At 38.5% G+C, this 24,868-nt stretch overlaps 1 protein-coding gene across 1 annotated transcript in view; it reads right to left on the bottom strand.

Moving 5' to 3' along the window:
- Window positions 1-24,868, bottom strand: part of COL28A1 (collagen type XXVIII alpha 1 chain) — a 151,881-nt gene that overhangs the window by 77,403 nt on the left and 49,610 nt on the right. Inside the window, exons 14-21 of the mRNA XM_045827928.1 lie at window positions 19,910-19,978; window positions 17,442-17,510; window positions 14,389-14,457; window positions 9,780-9,848; window positions 8,715-8,783; window positions 3,998-4,069; window positions 2,979-3,047; window positions 449-520 (exon numbers count right to left, since the gene is read on the bottom strand). Coding sequence (XP_045683884.1) covers window positions 449-520; window positions 2,979-3,047; window positions 3,998-4,069; window positions 8,715-8,783; window positions 9,780-9,848; window positions 14,389-14,457; window positions 17,442-17,510; window positions 19,910-19,978 — 558 coding nt within the window. The remainder of the gene's footprint in view (window positions 1-448; window positions 521-2,978; window positions 3,048-3,997; window positions 4,070-8,714; window positions 8,784-9,779; window positions 9,849-14,388; window positions 14,458-17,441; window positions 17,511-19,909; window positions 19,979-24,868) is intronic.

The raw sequence follows: 24,868 nt of genomic DNA, 5'->3' as shown, positions 1-24,868 counted from the left end.
TCTTAGTATCACTTTCCTTCTGTGATTGAAACGACGGGCCCCAGAAGGTTCTGGGGAGGAGCAGGGTGAGAATGCCCCTCTCTAGCCTTCTGCAGCCCTCTCTCCAACTGCCTCGCAGCCTGGGACTTCGTAAGTTGTTCCGCAGAACGAGATGATGGAGGACTGGTATCTCCTACGGTCCTAACTGTATCCCAGAGAGGGGCGACACCCAGATTCTCTCGTAGAAGCATCAATAGTCCAATGAAGAACACGTATGTTGTGCAACCTTCTTATTCCATTCTGTTATGGTCTGGATTAGTATATTTTCTGAAGACTTTTTTCACTTTGAGGTTTTTGCTTTGTATTTGTTCAGAAGAAAAATGGGAAATCAAATTTGTGGTAGAAATCTAATATTCTATTAAAACCAGACACAATTATAACCCCCTCAGAGAGAAAGTGAGAGCCTTACCTTTGGCCCTTCAGACCCCGGAAATCCCCTCTGTCCTGGATTTCCTTTGCTCCCTTTCTTTCCTTCATCACCCTGGCAAAATAATTATAAAAATATAGTTGTTGTATTAACAAACCCTCCCCAATCACACAACAACCATATCAGGGCCTCATTCTCAACTAATACTCAGTTTAAAGGGATAGAGATGCCCCAAGCCCAGCTCAGTTATACAGGGTTTGTCAAGGTTCTTGAGCAGATTGGGTGCTTCAGAATCAATACAATTTAATATTTTTAAAAACCTAAGTTCAGTATCTTTCTTTGAGGACTTTTATTTAAATCTCCAATTCTCGTGCCATCTTGGCCTATTAATGGACGGTTCTGAGAAAGTCACAGTACCACCGGACAGATTTATCTGTGCTTTTCCTTGGTGGATTTCAGCATTCATGCAATTTCAGTTTTCAAACATAAAATGGGACATCTTTCAAATCCAGCCCCATTTCTCCCTCAGTGGGGAGTCTCTTTCTTTCCCCCACAGGAGACTGGTGATTCTGCTGGTGAAAGATGTGTGAGCATTAACCTGGTGCAGAGCTGGAAACTGCCTACTGACTGTACCCCAGCCTGGCTGTGTACACTGATGCAGCCCCAAAAGAACTGTCTTCCCTTCACCCAGAAGCCTCCGAGCATTACAAAACTATCCTTAAACTAGAGCTCAACTGCAAGGCACCATATCCAAGCATGGGCCCAGCTCAACAAAGGAATAACTCCTTGGGCTTTGCAACTGAGTCCATGTAAACATGTGTGACATAAATGACTATAGCGTGGTTTTCAAACCTGAGCTACAGTCATTTCTGAGTGTGCATCAGAAATCCCCTGGAGGGCTTGTTAGCCCAGAGATTGCTGGGCCCTCGTCCAGAGTTTCTGATTTAGTAGGTGTGCACTGGGACACAAGGATTCACCTATGTGACTCATTCCCAGGGGATGTCAATGCCGCTGGTCCAGGGACCATGCCTTGAGAACCACTGGACTATATACCAAGGTCATCAGCAATGCAGGAACACCTCTGAGAAGAAGAGGTGGCCTCCCGTGGTATCTAGACAGATGTCATTAACTCCCCAAGGTCCCTAACAGGGAGCAGAAACACAGGTAATAAAAAAAGTATCAGCTGAATGTCTAAATATCACTTATTGTATCAAAATTTCCCAATGGAGAAAAAAATCTAGCCAAAACTATTTATTCTTACACTCACTACCAAATTCAATTTATTGACCGAAATCACCCCAGAAGATGAAAACAGGAGCCCAACCAAATAAGAAAGTGCCAACACTGAACCATAGGGGGACGCTGGGCTGCGTATTCCCACCCCTCTTCTGCTGTCACATCCCTCCCAAGCCGCAGACCACCTCAAAGCCACAAATCCAGTGGCCTCTCTTTCCAGCACATTGTCCTTGCTCTGGTGGTGGCATTGACACCCTTTGAAATGCTTTTTCCTTGGGTTCCCTAACGTGGTAACTATTGTGCCTGCCTTTGTCCTGTGTTGAATGTTCTTTCTCTAGCAACTGTGCAGCGTGAAAGTCAAACCCCAGCTCTGTTTCTCAGAGATATCACTCATTCTTATAGCTTCGGTTGTTACTCAACGGTCTGCCTTCCAAAAGCATATTCTAGAATACATCAGTCCTCCTGAATGTTAACAGGCAATCATTTCTATAAGTATTTTTGTATGATGTTAAAAAGATATTTTCTGTCTTTACTCCTCATCCCCTGCCCCCCAAGGATCTCATAATCTGGTGAGTCAATAAATGAAATTGTTTGAAATTCTACAAATATACTTAAATGTCAAATTCTCACTTTTAAGGTTAAGGACTCAGTTTTAGCCAGTATTTTTCAAGAACAAAGACGTCTTAAGCCGTCCATGACTATTTCAACACAATCGTATACAGATTTTACTTTTACTCTCCTCATGTAGACTTTTTCAGGATCTTTACAGCGCATTGATGGCTGTGCATAAAAAATACAGGAACATCTGGCACCTTAGAGCTCCGGGTTACATCACTAACGGTCTTATTGATGAGTGTGGATATTCTCATCTTGACGTATAAAGATGGTATCCACTAGCATTTCTACAATGTATAAATATAAATTTATTCCAAGTTGTGAAAGTAGAATTGCCACTTAATAAGGTGATATTTCTTATTGCTGTGTGAAATTCTGTAAATACTTAAAGAAAATTTATGGACGTGCAAATCTCAAGGATGTGTCTCAAGGCTTCTTCCCCCTTCCTCTGTGTTTTTTAAATGTCAATCTGGTTATTAAGAAAAACATGTGTTGAACTCTTCGTATAAGCTGGGTGTTCGAATAGATGTTAGGAAATAAAAATGAATAATAACATACTTGCTTTCTTCTGGAGCTCACAAGCTAGTGTCCATAACTTTACGCCAGAAGTAAACACATTTGACACAGCAAGAATAACAATCGCATTTTCCCCAAGTTGGGTCCTTAGCATCAGGACCAGAACACAGGCAGTCTGCTTCGCCCGACACTGTCAACTCCATACCTTAGGGCCAGGCTGTCCTTTTCCAGGTGGTCCTTCTGGGCCTCTTGCTCCTGGGAGCCCTGCTTCTCCCTGGGGAAAATGACACCCGTGGCTTAGCTGACCTTCCACAGGCAGTGTGCAGGGTGTGACAGAAGTAACGCCTGCGTGAGTGTGGTTGGTAGGGTGTAGTATGGGTGTAATAATTTATAGTTTTAGTTTGAACATTTCACCTAAAATGTCATGTGGTGTGCTTAAGTGTGATATCATTATGTTACAGAATTACATGCTTATGATTGCATAACAAAAGAGGGGCATTATTTGTGCCACAGCCTCTCTATCAGCCTCCGTGTCTCTTCTCATGGCCAGCGGATTCTCTGCTGAGACCCTCCAAAACAGACCAGACCTTAACTCTACTCACAAAATTAGTTTAGAAGTTCGTCAAGTTGAATAAATTAATATCAAACTCTAGTTTAGCTGAGAGCAGCTGAAATATGAAAAAGTCCAATTTCTCAGCCAATTTCCAAAGAAATAAGCTTCCTTTCCTTTTGGCTTGTCATTCACTTTTGGTGGTTTGTTTACTTTTTTTGAAAAACAAGGCCTTCAGCTTTTTCATCTGATGTTTTTTACTACTTGTATTGAAAAATAAATATTTCACATGTCCACTTAAAATATTTCAAGAAATCTTTATAATGGTTTTACTTCCCAAACACATTTACAGATGTTTCTTTTAGAGGGGGAAACAAAGTGTTTTTGTCTCAGTTTCAATTAAAGTGCTTTCTAGGCATCCAAAAAAGCCCGGGTCACTAGAGAATGTCCTGGCAAACACCAGAGAGAAGGCAGGAGGCATGACATACTACTCATCCTTTGAATTGGTGCTTTTTTTCTCTCTGATGGAAGTAAACAAGGAAATTTAGATTGTGGTATGTTTTTTTCTTAAAAGACTATGTTTGCCCTGGATAGTTTAATTGGATGTCCTGCAGGGCCAAGGTATCAGTGTGATCCAATTGTTTTTACTCCTGTAGGATGAAAAACCTAGGTACCTTCTTCCCTGCAGCTCCATCCTCTCCTGGTACTCCTGGGTGGCCTGGGAGCCCTATTGTTCCTGGAGCCCCCTGGTGGATGAGAAAAGATTTTATTTCCAGCAGTTCATGTTTATCATGCACCCCCATTTTGAGCTACTTGTAATTAGATATATCTTAATAGTGTCTATGAAAAGCCTTTGAGCTGAGAAATCTAAATAGTAATTAAGCTATTTGACCTTGACCAAGTTACTTAACTTCTCTGGGTCTCAGTTTTGGATTATGTTTTTTGTTACGGGTTGAATTGACCCCAAAAAGTATATGTTAAAGTCCTAACCCCTGGTACGTGTGAACGTGACATTTTTTGGAAATAGGGTCTTTGCAGATGTAATCAAATTAAGATGAAGTCATTGGAGTGGGCCCTAATCCAATAGGACCAGTGTTCCTTTAAAAGCAGAAAACACCTTGTGAAGACAGACACATAGGGACAGCACCAAGTGACATCAGTAGCAAAGATTAGAGTGATGTAGCTGCAAGCTGAGGAATGCCAAGGACTGGCCCCCTTGAGAAGCTAAGGAGAGGCCAAGAAGGGTTCTTCCCTACGGGTTCTGCAGGAAGCATGGCCCTGTGCACACATTGATTTTCTATTTCTAGCCTCCAGAACTGTGAGGCACCAGATTCCTCCTGTAGTACGCACAGTTTGTGGTACTTTGATGCAGTGATCCTGAGACACTAATATAAAGGTTACATGAAAAGTTTGGGACCTAGCATCACTTTCAGCTCTAATACTCAATTTCACTTGCTTTTGAGTTCATTTATAATTAAGAATAAGTTCTTTAATATATTCAGAGGAAAGACAGCCTACCTTAAAACAGTATAAAAGTGTGCTTACTGCATTTATTAGAAGCAAAAATATTAAAGATAATTGAAAGTCATCTCAACTAACCTAAACTCAAAAAGCTACTGGAAAAAAAAGCACAATGAACCTAAAAATAAGTAAAGGGAAATAACAAAGATGAGAACAGAAAAATATAAACTTGAAAACAAAAAGTAAGCAGAATAACAAAGTTAAAAGGTAATATTTTAAAAAAACCTAAAATAAATGTCTAGCAGAAATGATTAATATTTTAAAAGAAAAGCCACAAATAAACAGTATTAATTAACGAGATATAAATACATACAACATAAATATTTTTAAATCATAAAAAATTTCTAGGACAATTTCAAAAATATGTTGGAAAATGTTAATAAATAGGTAATCTTCAACAGAAATATAAATTACATAAATAACATAAGATAGAGTGGACAAGCTTTATAAACTAAGAGCTTTAAGTAAATTGAATCAGTAATTCAACGGTTATCACTTCCTCTCAGGATCACAGGCTTAGCTGGTTTTACAGTCAAGCCTTACCAAATTATTAACCCTTTGAAGAACAGATATTTCCTGCCTTACACATAGTTCTGAAAAATAAAAAAGAGGAAGTCTACACAACTTATTTTATGAGGCTAATATCATTTTGATTTAAAAACACACACACAATAACAAGAAAACTCGATTATAGACCAGTCTACTTGTGAGAATAGATGCAACTTAAGACTCCAGTCAGAATGGAGGAATAGGAACTAGATTTAATTTCTTGCCTAATACAACTAAAACACTGGACAATATATATAAAACAGGGTGTCTCAAGACATTCAACACCAAATAAAGAAGGAAAATAATCCCTACAAAAGGAGAAACAAATAAAGTAAAAGTTTCAAATTCCCCAGTTTACTGCCTGAATAGTTTCCCAGTTATGGTGCAGAGAGCAGCTGCCCAGGAAAAATTCAGAAGTTTAAGGAGACAAGGTAGCCAGGTGTGAAAAATGCACACAATAGATTACCAAAAAGGAAGGAGTCACATGGAGAGAACTATGATTTGCTGAGCTTCCCCCTGGAGTATTCAGGTGAATACTGTACAGCACAGTGTGAAGAAACTACCCAAGGCAGGAGGAAACAACCAACTTAAAGGATTTGCGAAGACCCTAGACTAAATGCTGCCCTTCCTACCTCCTAAAACTTAAAAGCAAGACCACAAAGCTCAAACTCTTTTCAAGTAACTTAAAAAGCATCCAGGAACAAAGCCAAAGTATCAGTAGGACTACAAAAATATCCAGCACCCCCCTCCCAAGAAAAGGATAAAATCCACAATAGTTGGCATCCAATCAAAAATTATCAGGCATTCAAAAAAGCTGGATAATGCAGCCCTGTGTGTTGAGAAAAATCAGTCAATTGAAACTGATCCAGAAAATGATACGTGATAGAATTAGCATATAAGAACATTAAAACATCACAATTTACAATAGCCAAGTGCTGGAAGCAGCCTAAGTGCCCATCAGTAAATGAATGGATCAAAAAACTGTGGTACATTTACACAATGGAATTCTATTCAGCAGAAAGAAAGAAGGAGCTCCTACCCTTTGTAACAGCATGGATGGAAGTGGAGAGCATTATGCTAAGCGAAATAAGCCAGGCGGTGAAAGGCAAATACCATATGACCTCACCTATAAGTGAAACCTAATCAACAAAACAAACAAACAAGCAAAATATAGCCAGAGACATTGAAATAAATAACAAACTGACAGTAACCAGAGAGGAGGAAGGAGGGGATAACAGGGGGAAAAAGGGAAAGGGTTGTCAAGGAACATGTATAAAGGACACATGGACAAAGCCAAAGGGAGGTAGGATGCGAGGATGGGGGGTCAGGGAGGAGTGGTGGTGGGAAAATGGAGACAACCGTACTTGAACAATTTTTTTAAAGAAAGAAGAAATAAAAAATACATCTGAAAAAAAGAACATTAAAAAATTTATTATGACTGTATTCTATATGGGTCATGGAATAGTTGGGTGTTGTTTATTATTCTATACAGTAGCATGTTTGAAATATTTTATTTTTTAAAGTAAGTGATGCTTAAGATTGCACATCTAGTTAGTGGCAAAACTGGGATTTGAACTTAGGTAGTCTAACCACTGAGCCTTTCTACTCTACATTGCCTCTCTGAAACTGACAACTGTATGGCATCATACATGCACATGCACAAATGTATACACTTCATATATGGACATATGTCATATTTAGCACTTAACACATTGTATGGCACATCAAAACCACTCAACAAATGACAACAATTATTACTACATTAGTACATTTTTTATCCCCTGTAATTATATGTTTATATATATGGAACATGCATGTTCTTCTTAGACCTACATCTTAAATTTCTTTTAATGACCAAATGTGTTTAAGAATGATGACAATGGCAGAGAACAATGGTGAAGTTTAAATGTTAGGGTGGCTCACCAGACCCTATATGCTTTCAGGATGAGTTATAGAAATTGTGAAATGTGAAGTAAGGATTCATTCATTTATTCAGCAGCATTTATTGAGTATCTATCATGTCCCTCAAGCTGGGGATTCAATAATTAGTAAAAAGAAGGAAACCAGGTTCCTGCCCCAAAGGAGCAGCAATGTCTGATAAAAATATAAAGCAAGATCTATATGTAATTTTAATTTTCTAGCAGCCACATTTATACAGTTAAAAGAAGTAGGTAAAAATAATTCTGATAAGTTTTATTTACTGTATCTGAAATATTACCATTTCAATATTTAATCAGTGTACAAATGTATTAATGGCATATTTTACATTCTTTTTCTGTACCAAGCATTGTAATCTGGTGTGAATATCACTACACTTGGAGGACGTTTCAGCTCATACCAACCACACTTTAAGCACTCAGTAACCACATGTGGCTAGTAGCTGCAGTATTGGAGAGTACACTTCTAGAGGGTACAGTAAGATGAAAAGTACTGTTGGCCCTTGAACAGTACGGGTTTGAAATGCCTGGGTCCACTTCCGTGCAGATCTTTTCAATAAAAGAGTGATGCAGCCCTCTGCATCACTGGCAGAGACAATGGCAGAGAACAATGGTTGAATCTGTGGTTTTGCATCCACAGATTCAACCAACCGTGGATCAAAACTACTCTGTGGTTGGGAATCCGTGGGTGTGGACAGCCAACTGTATGCATTCTTCTACACCATTTTATGTGAGGGACTTAAGCCTCCAAAAATTTGGTGTCTGCAGGGGTCCTGGAACCCCTCCCCCAACAGATGCCAAGGGATGACTTGTTCTGGGGGGACTTGAAAGTTACTGCAGAGTGTCGGCACCTCTAAGCTCCACCTTGTTCAAGGGTCAACAGTAATTCAAAAAAACATGCAAACTAAATGCAAGTTGAGGTAAGTGGTAAAAGCAAGGAAAACACAGTGTGCTGAGATATCAAAATTACTGGGTAACAGAAGTAGACTGGACTTACTTTAGACCTAGGGAACGGATTGCCTGGGAAGCCATAAAACAAAGGAAGGGAAGTGACCTTTACTGAAATCCTAACTACTAGGGGTTTTGTCTTATAATATGGCACGTGATAATGTTCTTAAAGAACCACTCTATCCAAAAAGAGGGCCTCTGATGCTAATAAATTCATGAACAAAAACAAACGAACAGCCGTCATTAAAATAAACCAATTTTGGGTTTTTTTTAAACAATAAGAGTTACACTGAGTATCAGACCCTTTTCTAAATAAATACTTTGGTAAAGTAACAGATGACACATGCATAATCTGTATTCCATTTGGATATAAGTGAAACTTTACATAATATTACATAAATTATCTAAATGCTTCCGAGCAGCACAGTCAACTCACCTTTGGGCCTTGTACTCCAACCCCCACTGGTCCTCTAGGGCCTGTAGGTCCTATCTGGCCTACTTCTCCCTGATGTGGAAAGAGCATTTGAAGGATATTTGACTAGGTCAGGAAAATAAAAATAATATATTTCTGTATTTGGTCTCCTAAGAGTTGTCTTATATCAACCAAATAAGAGAAAACTGAGCTTCAGGTGCTATATATGTGTATATATATATACACACACACACATATATATATATTCCCCCACCATATCTGGAATGTGTACATGTACAATGGTTTGGCTTAAAATACAGGCTATGTAATATACTTAAATTGATTTTATGGAGCCCCCGCGCCCCACCCCCAACACATGAGAAGCCAAGACGACTGATGATCAAGGGCAGCATCATGACCAGAGACAATAGCCTGAGCATTCAATGATGTGCCCCAAAGCAGAAATCTCAAGGACAGTAACCGTGTTCCACTGAGCTGCTTCTCACATGGGCATCATGAAGGAGTATGCTTGACGGTGAGACCTCTCAGAGAAGGATTTACTTACTGAACAATGATTAGCGATTCCTTGAAGCAACGTGAAGGACAGCTAATGAGAGAACCATACCTCTCCCCAAGGGTGAAATAATACCTCCTAACTTAGGAGGTAAATTATTTCCTAAATTTATAGTAAATGTTTATTTGTTGGGTCATTTCTGACTCCACATCTTTTGCTAAATGTTTTAGAGGTTGGACTGCTGGTGAGAACGAGAATGAGTCTGCCCAGGGGCCATGCAACCACGTGTGGTCTCTGCTGCTATCACTACTGCAGCTGCTAGAACAGGGCCTCCTAAGTAAGAGTAATAAAGAAAACAGGAAATAACGATTGTATAAATAGAAGCTTCTATGAGCATGAAGGATATACAATACAGTTTCTAAACCACTAAGAACAACAGTAATATTTTACATTAAGTAGAGATCTCTGATTTTTAAGTTCATGTCAGCTGCTGCCTTCCACATGCCCGATCACTGCCCAGAAAACAGCAGGTAGACAATAGACATATTAAACGCCTCTCTCCTTGAGAACGTTACCTTGGAACCAGGTAATCCCTGTCCTGGGGGTCCTTGTGGACCAGGGGGACCAATAGGACCTTGGATTCCCTTTAAAATAAAATTTAAAAAAATAGTATTAGTGAAAAAATAGGAATTAATATGAATGAGCAGTTTTAAATCTTCTAAAGTGATTATGATACTTCAAATCCTCTAAAGTGATAATGAATTACTAATACTCTATATTAGTTGGACGGGATAGCAGAGGCTGCTACTTGAATCATAAAATACACTCTCCCCTGCTCCTGTGGGAAGAGAAATTTCAGCCGGCCCACATGGCTGCCTAGAATAAAGACCACATGTTCCAGGCCCTGTGGCAGCCAGGTGTTGCCATATGACTGGATTCTGGCCACTGGAATATGAACGGAAGTGAGGTGTGTAATTTCTGGTCCATGGGAAAGGTGGACGCGTGCCTCCTCCTCCCCTCCGCCCATTCTCCAGTGGATGAAGGGAAGACGTGGTGTTGTTCCTGGATTATGTGGAGGAGGAAGCACCTTCAGGATGGCAGACGAACCATAATGAAGAAGCCTGAAGCCCTGAGGAACAGAGCTGCCACAGCAGCTTGGAGTTCTGAGTAAGATAAATGACATTTCACCTTGTTAACCCATTTCACGCTCAATCACACGCGAGCACACCTGTGCCCTAGCTGTACCGATGGGTACATGTCAAGATGTTACAGTGAAGGCTTGACCTAGGCTGTTAGAAGCGATCGGCAGTGGACAGCAAACTGACAGATGTTCGAACATTTGCCTCTCACTCGTGTTGTAGGTGTAAAAAGGGAAAGGAGACAGCATTTATAAAGTTGTTCTTTGGACAAAGGAGCCATGAAGATCTTTCTCTGGAGAAAATGAGAAGGGTTTAGGTTGCTTCACTCTTTACCCCATTCTGCAAAGGGAACTTCAATGAAACTACTTGGAGAAATTAATTTTTTAAACAATTACGACATTTTATTTTTAAGAACTCTTCTTACTGAATTTATTGGTTAATAAAATCATATAAATTTCAAGTGTACAATTGTATAACACACCATCTGTGTATTGTATTGTGTGTCCACCACCCCCGTTGAATTTCCTTCCATCACCATTTGCCCCCTTTTCTCCTCTTCTGCCTGCCCCACCCCCACTTTCCCTCTGGCAATACCACAGTGTTGTTTGTGTCTATGAGTTTTTCTTGTGCTTGATCCCTTCACCTATTCCACCCACAGGGGCCAGTGTCTGACTTGCGCCTGAGGAAGCTAACCAGACTGTGATAGCCAAGCGAGGGCTGGGGTGGGATCCACCTGAGCATCAGTGTCTGTGCAAAGGCCGCACGAGTTTTTCCCATGGACCAGATGCACTTGAAGCATGAGACAGTAGGCGCAGAGCTGTTCTGAAGCCTGTCCAAGAGGGCCTGGAAGAGTAATGGAACTCTAACGAAAAGAGTTGGACAGAGTAGACCCCCAGAAAAGCAGAGGCTGGCAGGGAGAAATAGCTGGAGGAAGAGAGTCCTTTATCCCTATCCTAAGTGGGGCAAACACAGGGGCCAGTGCAGGACCCCGCGAGAAAGAGTGTCGGCGTCAAAGAACTCCTGTACCCCTCCGCTCCTCCAAGCCCTAACTCAGCCTGGGAGGAAGGAGAAGCACGTTTCTTCCCGTGGACCGCAGGCTCTCTGTGCAGCTCACACCAGGTGAACAAAGATCGAAGGGAAGATTTATATGGTGACTGGAGAGTTTTTATTTTACAGTGAAAACTGGGATTTGCAGCTTAGGATCCTGTAACTTTCTATTAACTAAAAACAATAAGAAAAGTCTATCGCCTGGTGATAATTTCTTTTTGTGGTAGGACAAAGAAGAAACTTTCCCCTATAAAAATTTTTTTAAAGGGATGAAAGAGAAAAAAAACTAAGACTTGGTTTTGCTCAGACCCCACAAGCCATGTCTGCACGTATAGCAGTTACAGAAATATGATTATTACAAATGTTAGGCCCTTTCTCTGGCTAGATGATACAACAGCTGTTCACTTTAAAATTACTAATAGTATTTCCCTTTCTCTGGTTTATAAAGATGAAGCAATCTGAACAATTTAAGCAAGCCAAGCTTGAAAACACTGAACCTTTATAAGAAGGAATCCTTCCTAACCCAAGTAGCATACAATAGGACAAGGAACCAAAAAAAATCAAAGGGATGTGCCTACACATGTATATGCGGTTACTTATATTCTCCTTTATTTTATAACATTTGAGGTTGTTGCCCTGGCCAGGTGTTACAGTTGTTTGGAGCATCGTCCCGTACACCAAAAGTTATAGGTTCGATTCCTGGTCAAGGGCACATACCTAGGTTGTGAGTTTGATCCCTGGTGGAGGCATGTATGTAAGGCAACCTACTGATGTTTCTCTCTCTCACTGGTCTCTGTGTCTCGCTCTCCCTCCTCCCTCTTTCTCTCTAAAATCAATAAACTTTTCCTTAGGTGAGAATAAAAAAGAAAAGATTGGAGGTTGTCAAGTCTCCAAATATTTAACGAAAATCTGCAGGATATTATATACTCGTTGCTGGAATGGAAACAGAAGTTTCCTCAAAAATAGATGAATGAGAAAATTCACTTCTGCGAGAGAAATAGGAATACCTAAAATATCAGGAATTCAATGGATAAACATGTTAAATTAAGGATAAGAAGAAAAATGAATAACTGCATGGATTAAGGTTAAATTTAAGTAGATTTTAGATCATTTATCTTAGAAGGATAAACAGATTTTTTTCTTGTTCAGAGGAGTTTACAAATGGCACATTCCATTCAGTCTCCCATCTGATAGGGCTCAGCTCCACACGGAAATGTCCAGCTTAGAAGCGTTTTTCTCTTGGAAGAGAACAGAGGGGATGAGAAAAACAAAAGTCAAGGAGGTTTGAGGGCGTTTTTAAGCTGAGGGAAAACAACCTCCGGGAAGAACCAGCATTGCAGGCAACAGGAAGCTGCAGGTGGGAGGTCCAGAATCCACAGGCCATCTGGACAGACTGGTTGTCTTTGAACCTCAGTTTCAGCCTTAGAGTGGTGACTCAACACCAAAAACACCACTGACCCAGGATGTGACAGTGCTGTCCAGCCACTTCTGGGATCGGAAAGCGAGCAAATAAACTACAACACTTGAGGATGCGTGGTCACATAGTCAACCCATACTTAGTCCAAGTATCCAGCTCTTAATTATCATCTAAATATTTACTGACACATTTATTTTGGCTTCTCTTGCCCCTTAGTCCTTCTAATTTTTAACACTAGGCCCTCTACCAAGGAAAAGGAAAAGAAATAACTCCAACTTTGCTGTTGCTTGGATTAACAATGATAAAAAATATACTAATTAATTAGAAGATGGTTAGAAATAAACTCAAAGTTAATGGCAACAAAAAGCCAAATGAAAAATTACTTCATTTTTCTTTTAACGCTTTTCTTCTCCCACTATCCTAGATAAAGGAGCTACTGTTCATTCTCTAAGCAACAGAATAATTCAAACCTTAATCATAAATTTTAATCAAATGGAGGGTTGTCATTTTCTATGCAGGAGGGTGTTGGATATAAATTTGGATTTACTGGTCACTTGATTAAATGAAAATTGTGGGTAAAAGCACATGGTCAGCAACACCTGTAGATAGTACTGTTATGTTACCTTTATATCACTTAGCTCTAACAAGGTGTACCCAGCTTTCTTCTAGCTCTGGTCAGATTTGGGAAGTGATTTCAGACATGAATGTAGAGACCAGCTGAGAATTTTTTCTTCTAACCAAAAAGGGCCAAATGTCATTTATAAACTCTATTTGTGCCTTATGTCTGTTCAGGAATCGTGTCCCTTAAAATTAAGCAGTTACTTCTGATTCTGGACCTTGTTTTAAATTTAATACTTTTTTAGGTTGTTCCATGGCTGGGGGTGAGAAGTACTACCCTACTGGCATTGGAAGAAAGTGGGATTTAATCACTCTCAAAGCTGAGAAGGGGAAAAATAAACACACAGACCAGAAAGTAAATAAACTGTTGCTTCAAAGGGATGCTAAAAATATAAAAATATTTTTATAAATATAAATATAAAAATATAAAATATTATCCGAAAACTCTTATGCTATTAATTAGGCTTTGATGCTAAAAGTTACAGCACCAAGCCCTGGCCAGTGTGGCTCAGCTGGTTGGAGCATCACCTGTCAGCAGAAAGGTCACAGGTTCGATTCCAGGTAAGATCACGTGGCTGGGTAATGGGTTCAGGTCCCCTGTTGGGGTGAGTAGGTGGGAGAGGCAACCAATCGATGTTTCTCTCATGTTGCTGTTTCTCTCCTTCCATCTCTCCCTTCCTTCCCCTCTCTCTAAATTCAGTAAAGCATGTTCTCAGGTGAGCATATAAAAACAAAAATGTTAAAGAACCAAGAAACACACTATTTATCTTAAGTCTTGGAAGTTCTGAAAAATCGGATCTCATGAAACCATCTTATTCTTCCCTACACTCACTTTGGATGTGAATTCCATTGCAGTTTGGCTATCAAATATACTCATTGATGTTTGCGAGACTGGCCTTCATTGAACAGCAGGATTGGGCTGGTTATTCTGTACCACAGGGAAAGGGTGAACGCATCGATTACCTGTTCCCCTTGACTCCCAATTCCAGGCATGCCCGTTGGTCCCTGGGGTCCCACAGGTCCCAAGTCCCCCTGTACAGAAAATAAGTCAAACATATAGCCATAAAGTGAAGCCTTATTCTTTCACACTTTGCTACTCTGGAATTACACTAGATTAAAATCTATCTTTACATCATATAAAAGTTCAACATGGAAAGTTAGCAAACTCCATTCCTTTTAAGCAGTTCAGTTCAAATTTGCCAAAATAGTTAATGGTGATTTTACTGTTTAGTCTAAATTTATGAGAATTTGCACCCGTGTATATTTATCGGTCATTCTTCTCACAAGAACCAAAATTTCCTGAATGGTTATTATAATGACACAAATACTTTCTGCTCTGATTATAACAGAAATATTTAAGAGTATAACATTCAGAGGGTACAAGGAAATTAGGATTTGAGAAAGTGAAGAAAAATGTTTTAAAATTTTCTAAATACCTTTTCCCTTCAAATCTTACTAAAGATGTATTTTGAAAATTAAGAAATTAAGTTAAATACAATAAAATTGAAGAATGCTACTTGTCCCTTCCATGAAATAAACTTGGGAAACAAAATGAATGCTATCACTAAGAAGAACAACATCATTCATCCATTCTTTGTGTCTGCCATCCAATATTCTATGCTAGCGGGCATAATAAGGTCTCTTTTGTAACTACTGACTGTGGCTTTGGCAGCGTGAAAGCAGCCGCAGACCGTCCATGAGTGAGCAGATGAACCTGTGTTCTAATAACACTATGTTTACAGAAACAGGCAGCCAGCCCCATAGTGTGCCAATGCCTCGGCCAAACAAACATATTTCTATGAATGGAAGCATATCGACAGATTATACTTTATGCAATATTAAAAAGTATATTGGACCTGTCACTAAAACTTGCCCTGGAATACGCTTTTTAACATTTCACTTTGTATCAGTCTCCAGTCTAAGTAAATATCACGGAAGGAAAATGTAATGGAGTTAAGTCCTAATTCAGAACTGGACCCTTCCGATTCATAACTTGAGTGCTCATCCTGTGGCAGGCGCTGTGCTAAATGCTGTCCATGCTTCATCTCATTGAATCCTCACAACAACCCTCTGAAAGCAGGCATTCCTGTTTTCCAGATGAGGCTGAGGAACACCCACACAACAGTTGTTAGATGGCGGAGGCAAGATTCAAGTCCACTCTCGCTGACTCCAGGACCCAACTCATAACCACTATCCTGCAAATATCCAATATGCCCACAAGGGGGGTCTTTTGTGCATTGTTATCTACATTTAAATATCTATACCAAAACCACTTTCTTTTTTGTACCAATTATATGTATTTGAGAGCCCTTAACATAGACGTATTTATCTTACCACTTGAAGCACAGACAGCAAAGTCTGTGAATCTAATGTATATAAGAATAGAAAAGGAAGAAAGGGGGGAGGGAAAAGGGAGTCAGTGTGAATTAATAAGGGAACAGCAGGTGAAAGCTTTGCAATTACTCTGCGAAAATGTCCTAATATTTTGATGTGTTTTCTTTGCATGAACTCCAGGTGTGAAAATAAAAAATGCAATGTCAACAGTACCTTAAAAAGTTAATTTACTGAACACATGGGAAAAAAAAAGTTCAGTTGTATTCAATTTGCACTGCTCCAAAGGAAGAAAGAGCATCTTACATATTTTCAGAGTATTTTAGAACTGAAGTTACAACCAAGAATTATATTATACCTAAAATTTATATAACTCACTATTTACCACTATCTCTGTTATTTAAAATACAGATTCCCAGAAGAGTCAGCTACTAATAAATAAAAGAAATAAGTAATTCAAGTTAGAAACACAATACCTAAGATAATCTTGAATATCATTCATTATCCTAATATATAATATAATGATATGCTCAGAGGTTGATGTATAAATGACTCCATATTTATGAGGTCTCTGTTTCTTGTACATTTTTTACCCCTTCCCCCTCTGGTAGCTTTCCCTTCCCACTGGTATTTAGGGCCTTAGCCTCCAGTAGCTACTATCACTGGCCTTATCCCTACTTTGAGTCTGGGTATAGTAATTCACAGCTGTTTTAAAGAAAACAAGTAACTAATAAGAAAGAAGAAAGCTATGCCAGGTAGGCCATGGTGTTGAACATAAAATATGTCGCAGAACACCAATATCAGACATGGCCATTTTGTGTGATGAAGCAAGCAGGACAAAAACAAGACCTCACTGTAATTATGTCTGAGCACAGACAAAAACAAAAAAACAATGTCCGAACCCCTCAAAAATGATCAGACGTTCTCCTATCCTGGCTAAAATGAGTATGTGCTACGTGTTTACCAGTTACAACTAAGCCTGGCTCTGTTTTTCTCACCTCCTAGGTAAGATTCATTAAAATGCCCAAACTTAAAATTACCCTCACTTCCCTATAGCATCCACTTCACCTAATACATGCCCAAATCGCCTAATATAAGCCCAAATCCTATGAAAAAAAATCTTTCATCTTCTTACTGCATTGAAATAGGTTCCTCATGGAATGTGGTCTCCCACTGCAGTGAGTCAATAATCCTAAATTTGTTCAACAATAGGCGGATTTCTGTTGATCCTTGCTGGAGGGCATGAGTGCTGGTGTTCTTAAATGACCCATCTCTTGTTCGCCCGTTTTAAGGTGAGATTTTTGAGTGGGCAGCTAAGGGTGGATATATGCCTCTGTAATGAGGTCAGGTCATGTTTTTTAACAGCTATTTTCTTTACTAAGCAGAGGTCTCTTTTGCTAATGTTCGGCTTCAAAGCTGCTTGGCTGGAGATAGGGTGACTGGAAGTCAGGACTTAAATAAATGAGACATTACTATAAATATACAATTTTGGAATTTCCAGATCACAGTTCATCCTATACACTAAGATACCTTGCACATACATAATTTAGAATTAAGTTGACCCCATGGCCCCCATGTGGTATGGATGTCAGGTTGTGTGCGGTTCATAAATGTACATACATAATGAAACATTTTAAAAATAACTTTCTTGGCATCTCTTCTATTATATGTCCTATTTTCAGTACCTTGTCCCCTTTGATTGACAGGCCTTGTAATCCTTGTGGGCCAATTGGTCCTTCAGAACCTTTTTCACCCTGAAAGTATATGGGAGAGACATCAGTGAGCTAATAAAAATCAGAATTTTAAAACGGTTAAAGCATTCAAAGCAACCAAATTCGCTGATCACTGCAAATGGGTAATTGTAATGGACTCCAAGATTTGTAATTTGCAAAAAAAATATTTTGCCTTATAGGAAGGACTTTGTCTCAGCAGAACACATATGCAATATCACTGAAGTTAGAAAAGAGCTCTAGTCCTCTATAACCAGAAATATCTGGAGATGGGGGCCTAATCAATCACATAGCACGTCTAACTGAAGCATCCCTCCGTTTCCCCAGCAGTGCTGCCACCACACAATGAAAATGTGTCTCTCATATTAGTGTGTGAACTAATGCTTGCTAGGGTTGAATTATTTATGAAATGTTTTGTGTCAGGATTTATAAATATTCATTGAAAATTTGGTTTTAAAAGAATGTAAAATCCTTTTGGATCAAATCACAGGACCTCTGTGAATAACTCTAATCGTAATGTAATATCAGTGAAGTCATAACACTGCACATGTATGAAAAATAAACCATGTAAGCAATCCGAAATAGCATTCATTTCATGAATTTATTTGAACCAAGAGTAAAATCAAAGAACATTTGCAAGAAACCTAGGCAACAGGAAAATATATCTTTGTGTCTCCCTCTATTCATGATATATTCCTTTGAGCCTTACATCATTGCAAAGCAGCCCCAAGTAGTTTGGTCCTGCTGGTTGGGGCATAAAGTATTCTGAACAGTGAGTTCTGATCATTTCCACAGCATAATTCACGCAGTCGACCCTAAAACAACAGTGGATGCATTGTGTTTGTTCTTTGATGAGCTGAAGGGCAATGCAGTGTCGTGGGTTATTATGAACAAGGGTGTGTCATTATATCAGACAGCTGAACTTGTCACTAGGACATGCTCTCCTACATGCTGTCTTAGTGTTTCACATATCCATTTCTCATTTATTTCTTTATCTTAAAAAACAGATGATACAGAGAAATAATTCTGGCTATTTAAATTTTCCAGGGTTTTTGGACTGCACATAAATAGAAATTAACAGAAAACAATTCAAGAAACTAGGCACTAGAAATCTTTCTGATATGTAGTGCCAAATTGCTAGTCTCTGTATTGGATAGTGACATTTTGGTTAGTGAAGGGTATTAGTAATGTCCCCTTTATCTAACATTTGATATTATTTTCACTTATTATGACAAATTTATTTTGCTAGTTAAAAGGGGCCTCTCTGAAAATTCAACCCGGCAGTCTCTGAAAACTTCGTATGAATTGTTTGCTTTAGCTAATTAATTTTCCTCTAGCTGAGGTTCGGTTTTCTCATGGATCATTGAATATTTCATGACGGAAAGGCCAAGAATGAGATGCGGTCTTAGAGCGGGAGGCTACACTGAGAAGGTCGGAACGCAGTGACCTGACTGAACACAGGGGAAGGCCTTAGTCACTTAGAGAGAGCGTGTGCTTCTCTGGGTGTTGTTATATGTGTGCTGGGGGAAAGAGTTTCCAAAAGAAGGAAGAAAGACTCCAAAACATATCCTCACTTGCTCTGGAGTTTTATGGATGTTGCCCAGAGTGTCTTGGAAAATCATTTCCCATGTGGCCTTTGGCAAATGTGACGTAGATTTGTGAGAAAACGGCCTACACAAGGGATCGGCAAACTGTAGCCCTACAGCTAACTGTGTTCCATGAGGACAGCTTGGTGGGAACACAGCCACACTCATTCATTTATGCTACGTCGTTTATGGCTGCTCTCATGCTACAGCAGCAGAGTGAAGTAGTTCCAACAGCACCATATGGTTCACAAAGCCTAAAATATTTACTATTTGGCCCTTTACAGGAAAAGTTTGCCAACCCCTGGTCTAGAGGAACTTGAGCTCCAAGAGTTATGTGTGGAAAGCAGTGGAAACAATTAAATTCTTAATTGCTCCTTATGGTATTAAGGTAATTCCAGTTCCCTCTTCACACTACATTTTCCTTTTTAGCATATTCAGTGTTAATGCCAATGCTGTAATCAATTGGTTTACTAGACTGTTTCTTCTCTATGCTTCACAAAACAAATCTGTGAGTAAAGCTTTATCATATAGCTATACTCTGTAACTTAACAACTGGGCATAAAGATGCTATCACTGTGGCTTTAATGACTACAAGCTAAGAGATTTTTCTAATTCCATAAGCAATGATTATATAAAGTAGAAATCCGTCCATTATTTATGATTGAAAAATTCACTGTGGTTTCATGTTAAGAGGAAATTTACATATTCCTTCATTTAATAGGGTGAAGTTGGTAATGAAAATACTTGACCTCTGATAATTGGACACATTTTTAAAAATTTGTGACTCATGACTATGCAAGACAAAGCACGTTTTCCTGGTACAGAAGGCATTGTTACCTTTGGTCCTGGAAATCCTTCTCCCGGTAAGCCCCTCTCTCCTGGTGCTCCTTCAGGACCACGGAGACCCTGGGTAGGATAACAGGAAGAATTGGAGAAGAGAGAAAAGGATCGAAGGAAGAACAGGAGGAGAAAAAGGATAATGGGAGGAGGGGAAAGGAAGGGAGAAGAGGAGGGAAGAAGAAAGAAAATGGTTATATTTTAGTTCACGTGGGCACAGCAATGATGGAGCCCTACCTATTTAAGTCATTAGTAAGAATCCTCCTGGTAAGTTTCATACTAATCAGTAGAATCATAGAATTGTGAAGAATAATATCCTCATTGTATTAAATACTTGTTCCACTTGCTTGGCATACGATGTTCTACTCTGGTATCCTCAAGTTAGTGGAAAATGGAAATTAAGGGAGACATCAGAATAAGGTGTAGAAAATAAATCCTAAGGAAAGGCTAAAATGTAGGACTGCAGGGCCTGGGGAAGGATGCAGAGTGACTTAATAGTTTAATTATGAGGAGAGCCTCGTGAAGAAATCACTGCACAGCTGTTTTAAAACACGGCTTCTATTTACATATTTTAAACTTCTATCCTGATAAATTTGGATTCAAACTTGAACTCTTTCCAGAACTAGTTGAATGTACTGGAAATTTATGTGTAAATAGAAATCTTGATAGAATCATTAAGGGAAGCATTAATTAAAGTTAAGAAGTCCATGTAACTATTGTTCAGAAAGGCACTAGGAAAGGTGAGAACTTATCACATAAGGAAAGAAAACACCGTCTCAGGCTTTGAAGTAGACTGGCAGGAAATATACTATTTGAAAAATAAGACAACAGTAAGGTATTCACTTAAACACTAGGAATTTTTAAAGGCCACAAATTGATTCTCTTGTTCTTCTTGGCCAGCAGGTCAAAAAGTAGCAAAGGGACTAACAACAGGAATCTTAGAAGCACAGACTGGAGCTTTTCCTCGAATTGACCTAAAAAAATAATTAGGGCTCACTTGCTGGGGGAAGTACACCTGTGATAGAACAAGGGCTACGGAGCTGCCCAGAAGCTCAAAAGCCAGAACGCTGCCTGGCACTGACCGGTGTGGGGGCTGGGTATGCAGTCATCAGGGTAATTTAAGGGATGCCTTCTACCCAAGCCTGGAAGCAGAACCAGGACAGAGCATCATGCTAATCAGTGACCGAGCACAGTTATGGATTTGTAGGAAAAAAGCTTACAAGAAAGCTTAAAAGAACTCAGTATCTTTTTTCTTTTCTTTTTCTTTTTTTTTGTTTTCCCAAAAGCCATCTTCTTTAGTATTTATGCATAGCCAATTTAGTAAAGACTTTAATTAAAATTAAAAGCTAACATTTAATTCAATTTAAATTGCTATGTTTATGGGAAAATCTAGGTGTTTTGGTTTTGTTTGTTTTTAATCCTCACCCAAAAATGTGTTTATTGACTTTAGAGAGAGAGAAAGGGAAAGAAACATTGATGTGAAATGTGTTTATTGTTTTCAGAGAGAAAGGCAGTGAGAGAAACATTGATCAGTTGACTCCCAAATGCACCTTGACTGGGGATCGAACCCTCAACCAGGGTATGTGCCCTGACCTGGGATAGAACCTGCAACCTTTTGGTGTATGGGATGACACTCCAACTAACTGCGTCCCCCGGCCAGGGCAGGAAAGCCTATTTTTAAATAATCCGAGTCCTTAACAAAGCATTGATATTCAGGACAGCTTGCTGTAATGCTAGAGCAATTAATTAGGAAGACAATAAATACGAGAATGAAAACTAGATTGAAAACTAAACAGACAATGTCTAGCTAACATTACACACTCTAACAAAAAAATTGGCCAATTATCTTATTCTCCAATGACATGAAAAATAGAAATAACACAATTTATATTAAAGGGCAAGAAGTCTATTTTCTGGTTTATTCATTTTTTTCATCCATTCAACAAATATTTACCAAATGCCTAGCAGGTGCAAGCTCTGAGCCAGGTTCCAAGAAGAGCAGACAGACCTGCTCTCTGTCTCATGGAGTTTATAGTCTTGCATGATAATTAAAAGCAGATTTTGGTGTCATTTGGATTGAGGTTCAAGCCCCAGCCCTGCTACATAGTATTATCAGTGTGGCCTTAAACAAATAATATAATCTCTTTAAAGCTCAGAAAATGCATCACAATGTTGCTAACAATAGTACCTACCTTAAACTTAAGTATTAATGTGAGGATTAAGTCAGAGAGATTTAAAGCTTTTTCATAACAAGAATTGAATATATCTGCTATTGCTATAAAAATTATTTTACTTGAGCCCTGCAGTGGCTATGAATGTCTTTTTATGGACATTTTAATAAAGAAGTTGGTCTCAGGGTGAATCATTGATATTACATATTGAGAGAGGCATGCTACACAGAATAAACACTGAACCTTCTTCCTTCCGTCTCTGCATTTCTAGAATACATCAGCTAAGGTGAAAGTGAAAATAATGGGGGCTTTTAGGAGCCATGTGGTCCCAACTGCTGGGAACAGAGGGTTAATGCTGATGAGCAATCACTTGGGAACATTTTAAGAAATAGCGAGCCAAGGCTCAATTACTGTCAACGGTCAGAGTAATATTCCACACCACCAGTATATTCTCAAGTTTTCTAGTTGAGCAATCAGGACTGAGAAGATTGTTCCCCAGAGAGAAAGAACAGGCACTTGGGTTAGATGAGCTACTGGGTTGGCCAAACAGTCCATTTAGTTTTTTCCATAAAACAAAAGACACATTTCTCAGTTGCACCAATAACTTTATCGATCTAGATATTTTGAGTATGTCAGCTATCTCCCTGTGACGTTGATTGTTCTCAATTCAATGTTTTGATTTGATCACCAACTTCAACTGGTGTCTACCTGACCGGGGAGTACCGTCCAGTGAGAAATCTCCAGCACGGAACTTCACAAACCACTTTGCCTCATTCAATCAGCCACAGCACCTTCTCTGTTCACTGTACAAATCTTTTTTTTTTTTTTTTGATGTTTCAGTTGTGTTTTTACCTTTTTTGAAATAATAAAACATAATATGTTGAAAATGTTGCTTATTTTCTTCCATCTTCAATATAAAAATGGCTACACAAAAAATCACCAATTTTGATGTTTTTTTAAAATTCACGCTGATATGACAGCTGTCACAATACAAGCTGACAAATTGTTTCAAATGAAATTAAAGACAACTAAGCGCTACTAGAGCCACCTTATGGAAAAAAACAGATGAACTTTTTGGCCAACCCAATATATTTTTAATTTATGAAGACAGTACCAACAGACCATTTTTTAAAGACAGGAATGCTTCTATTAAAAACTATCTTTTTCAAAGGTCATGAGAATCAATTATAACTATGACATACTTATTTGGTGCCTAATAAACACCTCTAAGAAAAGATATAATGAAAGAAACTAATTATCAGTTAACACAGTCTGGTCAGTGAAATGCTTTATCTGAGACATTAGCATGATAAAGTATAATTATCCATTATGTTATTACTTCCTTAATAATCTAAATAGTGTGGATAATCAATAAAGTGGTTTTTAATGTACATTGCAAACAAGATAAATATATTAAGTAATAATAAAAATTGTCTATAATATTCACACATGGCATGTACTTTATTTTAAACCTCAAAGTAATTACAAGTTCTACTTCAGGGGTTATTTTTTACTGACAGTGCTCTGAATAACCTTGCACAAAAAATAAACCGATCACCCTGAGAGTCTAAAATCAATTTAGTTTTTATGAATCAGTCATCTGTGACAAGCACAAAATGAGTGGTAATAATGTAATTAAAGATGGAAGTTTCTGTATTTGCTACCAGAATATAGAAATAAAATTGATTTTCTATGTTCCACTTGCATCCTATGAACTTAAACTCATCTATTAGTTCTAGGTGGTTTGGTATAGATTTCTGGGGATTTTCTATGAATACCATTATGTCATCGGCAAATAGGAACAGATTTAGTTCTTTTTGATGTATATGCCTTTTATTTCCTCTTCTTGCCTTATTATTCTGGCTAGAACATCTAATACTACACTGAATAAGATTGTTGAAAACAGAAATCTTCGTCTTATTTTTTATTTTACCATTTAATCATGGAGTGCAATGTTAGCTGTAGTTTTTTGTTTGTTTATTTTCTTCTTTGTTTTTGTAGAAGTTGAAGTTCTCTTTTATTTCTAGTTTCTGATAGTTTTTATCAGAGTTCATGAGGGTTTTGAATTTTAAGTTTTGTGAATGCTTTTGTCTCATCTTATATGCAATTTTTAGCCAATTAATATGATGTATTATATTATTTAATTTTCAATTATTAAATCAGTCTTGTATCCAGGAATGAACCCCATTTGGTCATGCTGTATAATTGCTTTTATATATTGCTGAATTCTATTCGCCAATATTTTGTTAAGGATGTTTATATCTAGATTCATGAAGGATATTCTATAGTTTTCTCTTTAGGTGTTGTCATTGTTTTGCTGTATAAGTTGGGAAACAATGTTTTGCTGTCTTCCCTCTTCTATTTTCTGAAAGAGATTATGTAAACTTGACTGTATCCATACTTTATGGGTTTTCAAGAAAATCTAAAGTTAGTGTAGCAAAATACTAAGATGTGTCCATCTAGTGGAAGTTTACTAAATTCTTCTCTGTGTTTTTTAGCAGCTCATTTTTTAAAATTTATTTATTTACCTCATTTTTAATCCCACTTCCTCACAGAAGTATGAAAAGATTCTTGTTTATTTCTGTTTAAAAAAATCCCTGGATTCTCTGCTGTACTCCCTGTGCACACGTGTCTTTCTTTCCAGCTGAGGTCTTTCCAGTCTTCTCTGTTTCCAGCCTGTGCAGTGAACAACCAGCGGTGTCTGCAAGGAAGCTGATTTCTGCTCTCCCAGCGGTTTCCCTTTAGGTCCACTGTCTGGCTAGTGGAAACTGAGACTTGACCACTGACC

Source organism: Phyllostomus hastatus, unplaced genomic scaffold (assembly GCF_019186645.2).
Source record: "Phyllostomus hastatus isolate PE091 unplaced genomic scaffold, TTU_PhHast_1.1 phas_scaffold_78, whole genome shotgun sequence".
NCBI lineage: Eukaryota > Metazoa > Chordata > Mammalia > Chiroptera > Phyllostomidae > Phyllostomus > Phyllostomus hastatus.
The sequence above is the reverse complement of the archived record's forward strand: the minus strand, read 5'-3'. Positions and strand labels throughout refer to the sequence as shown.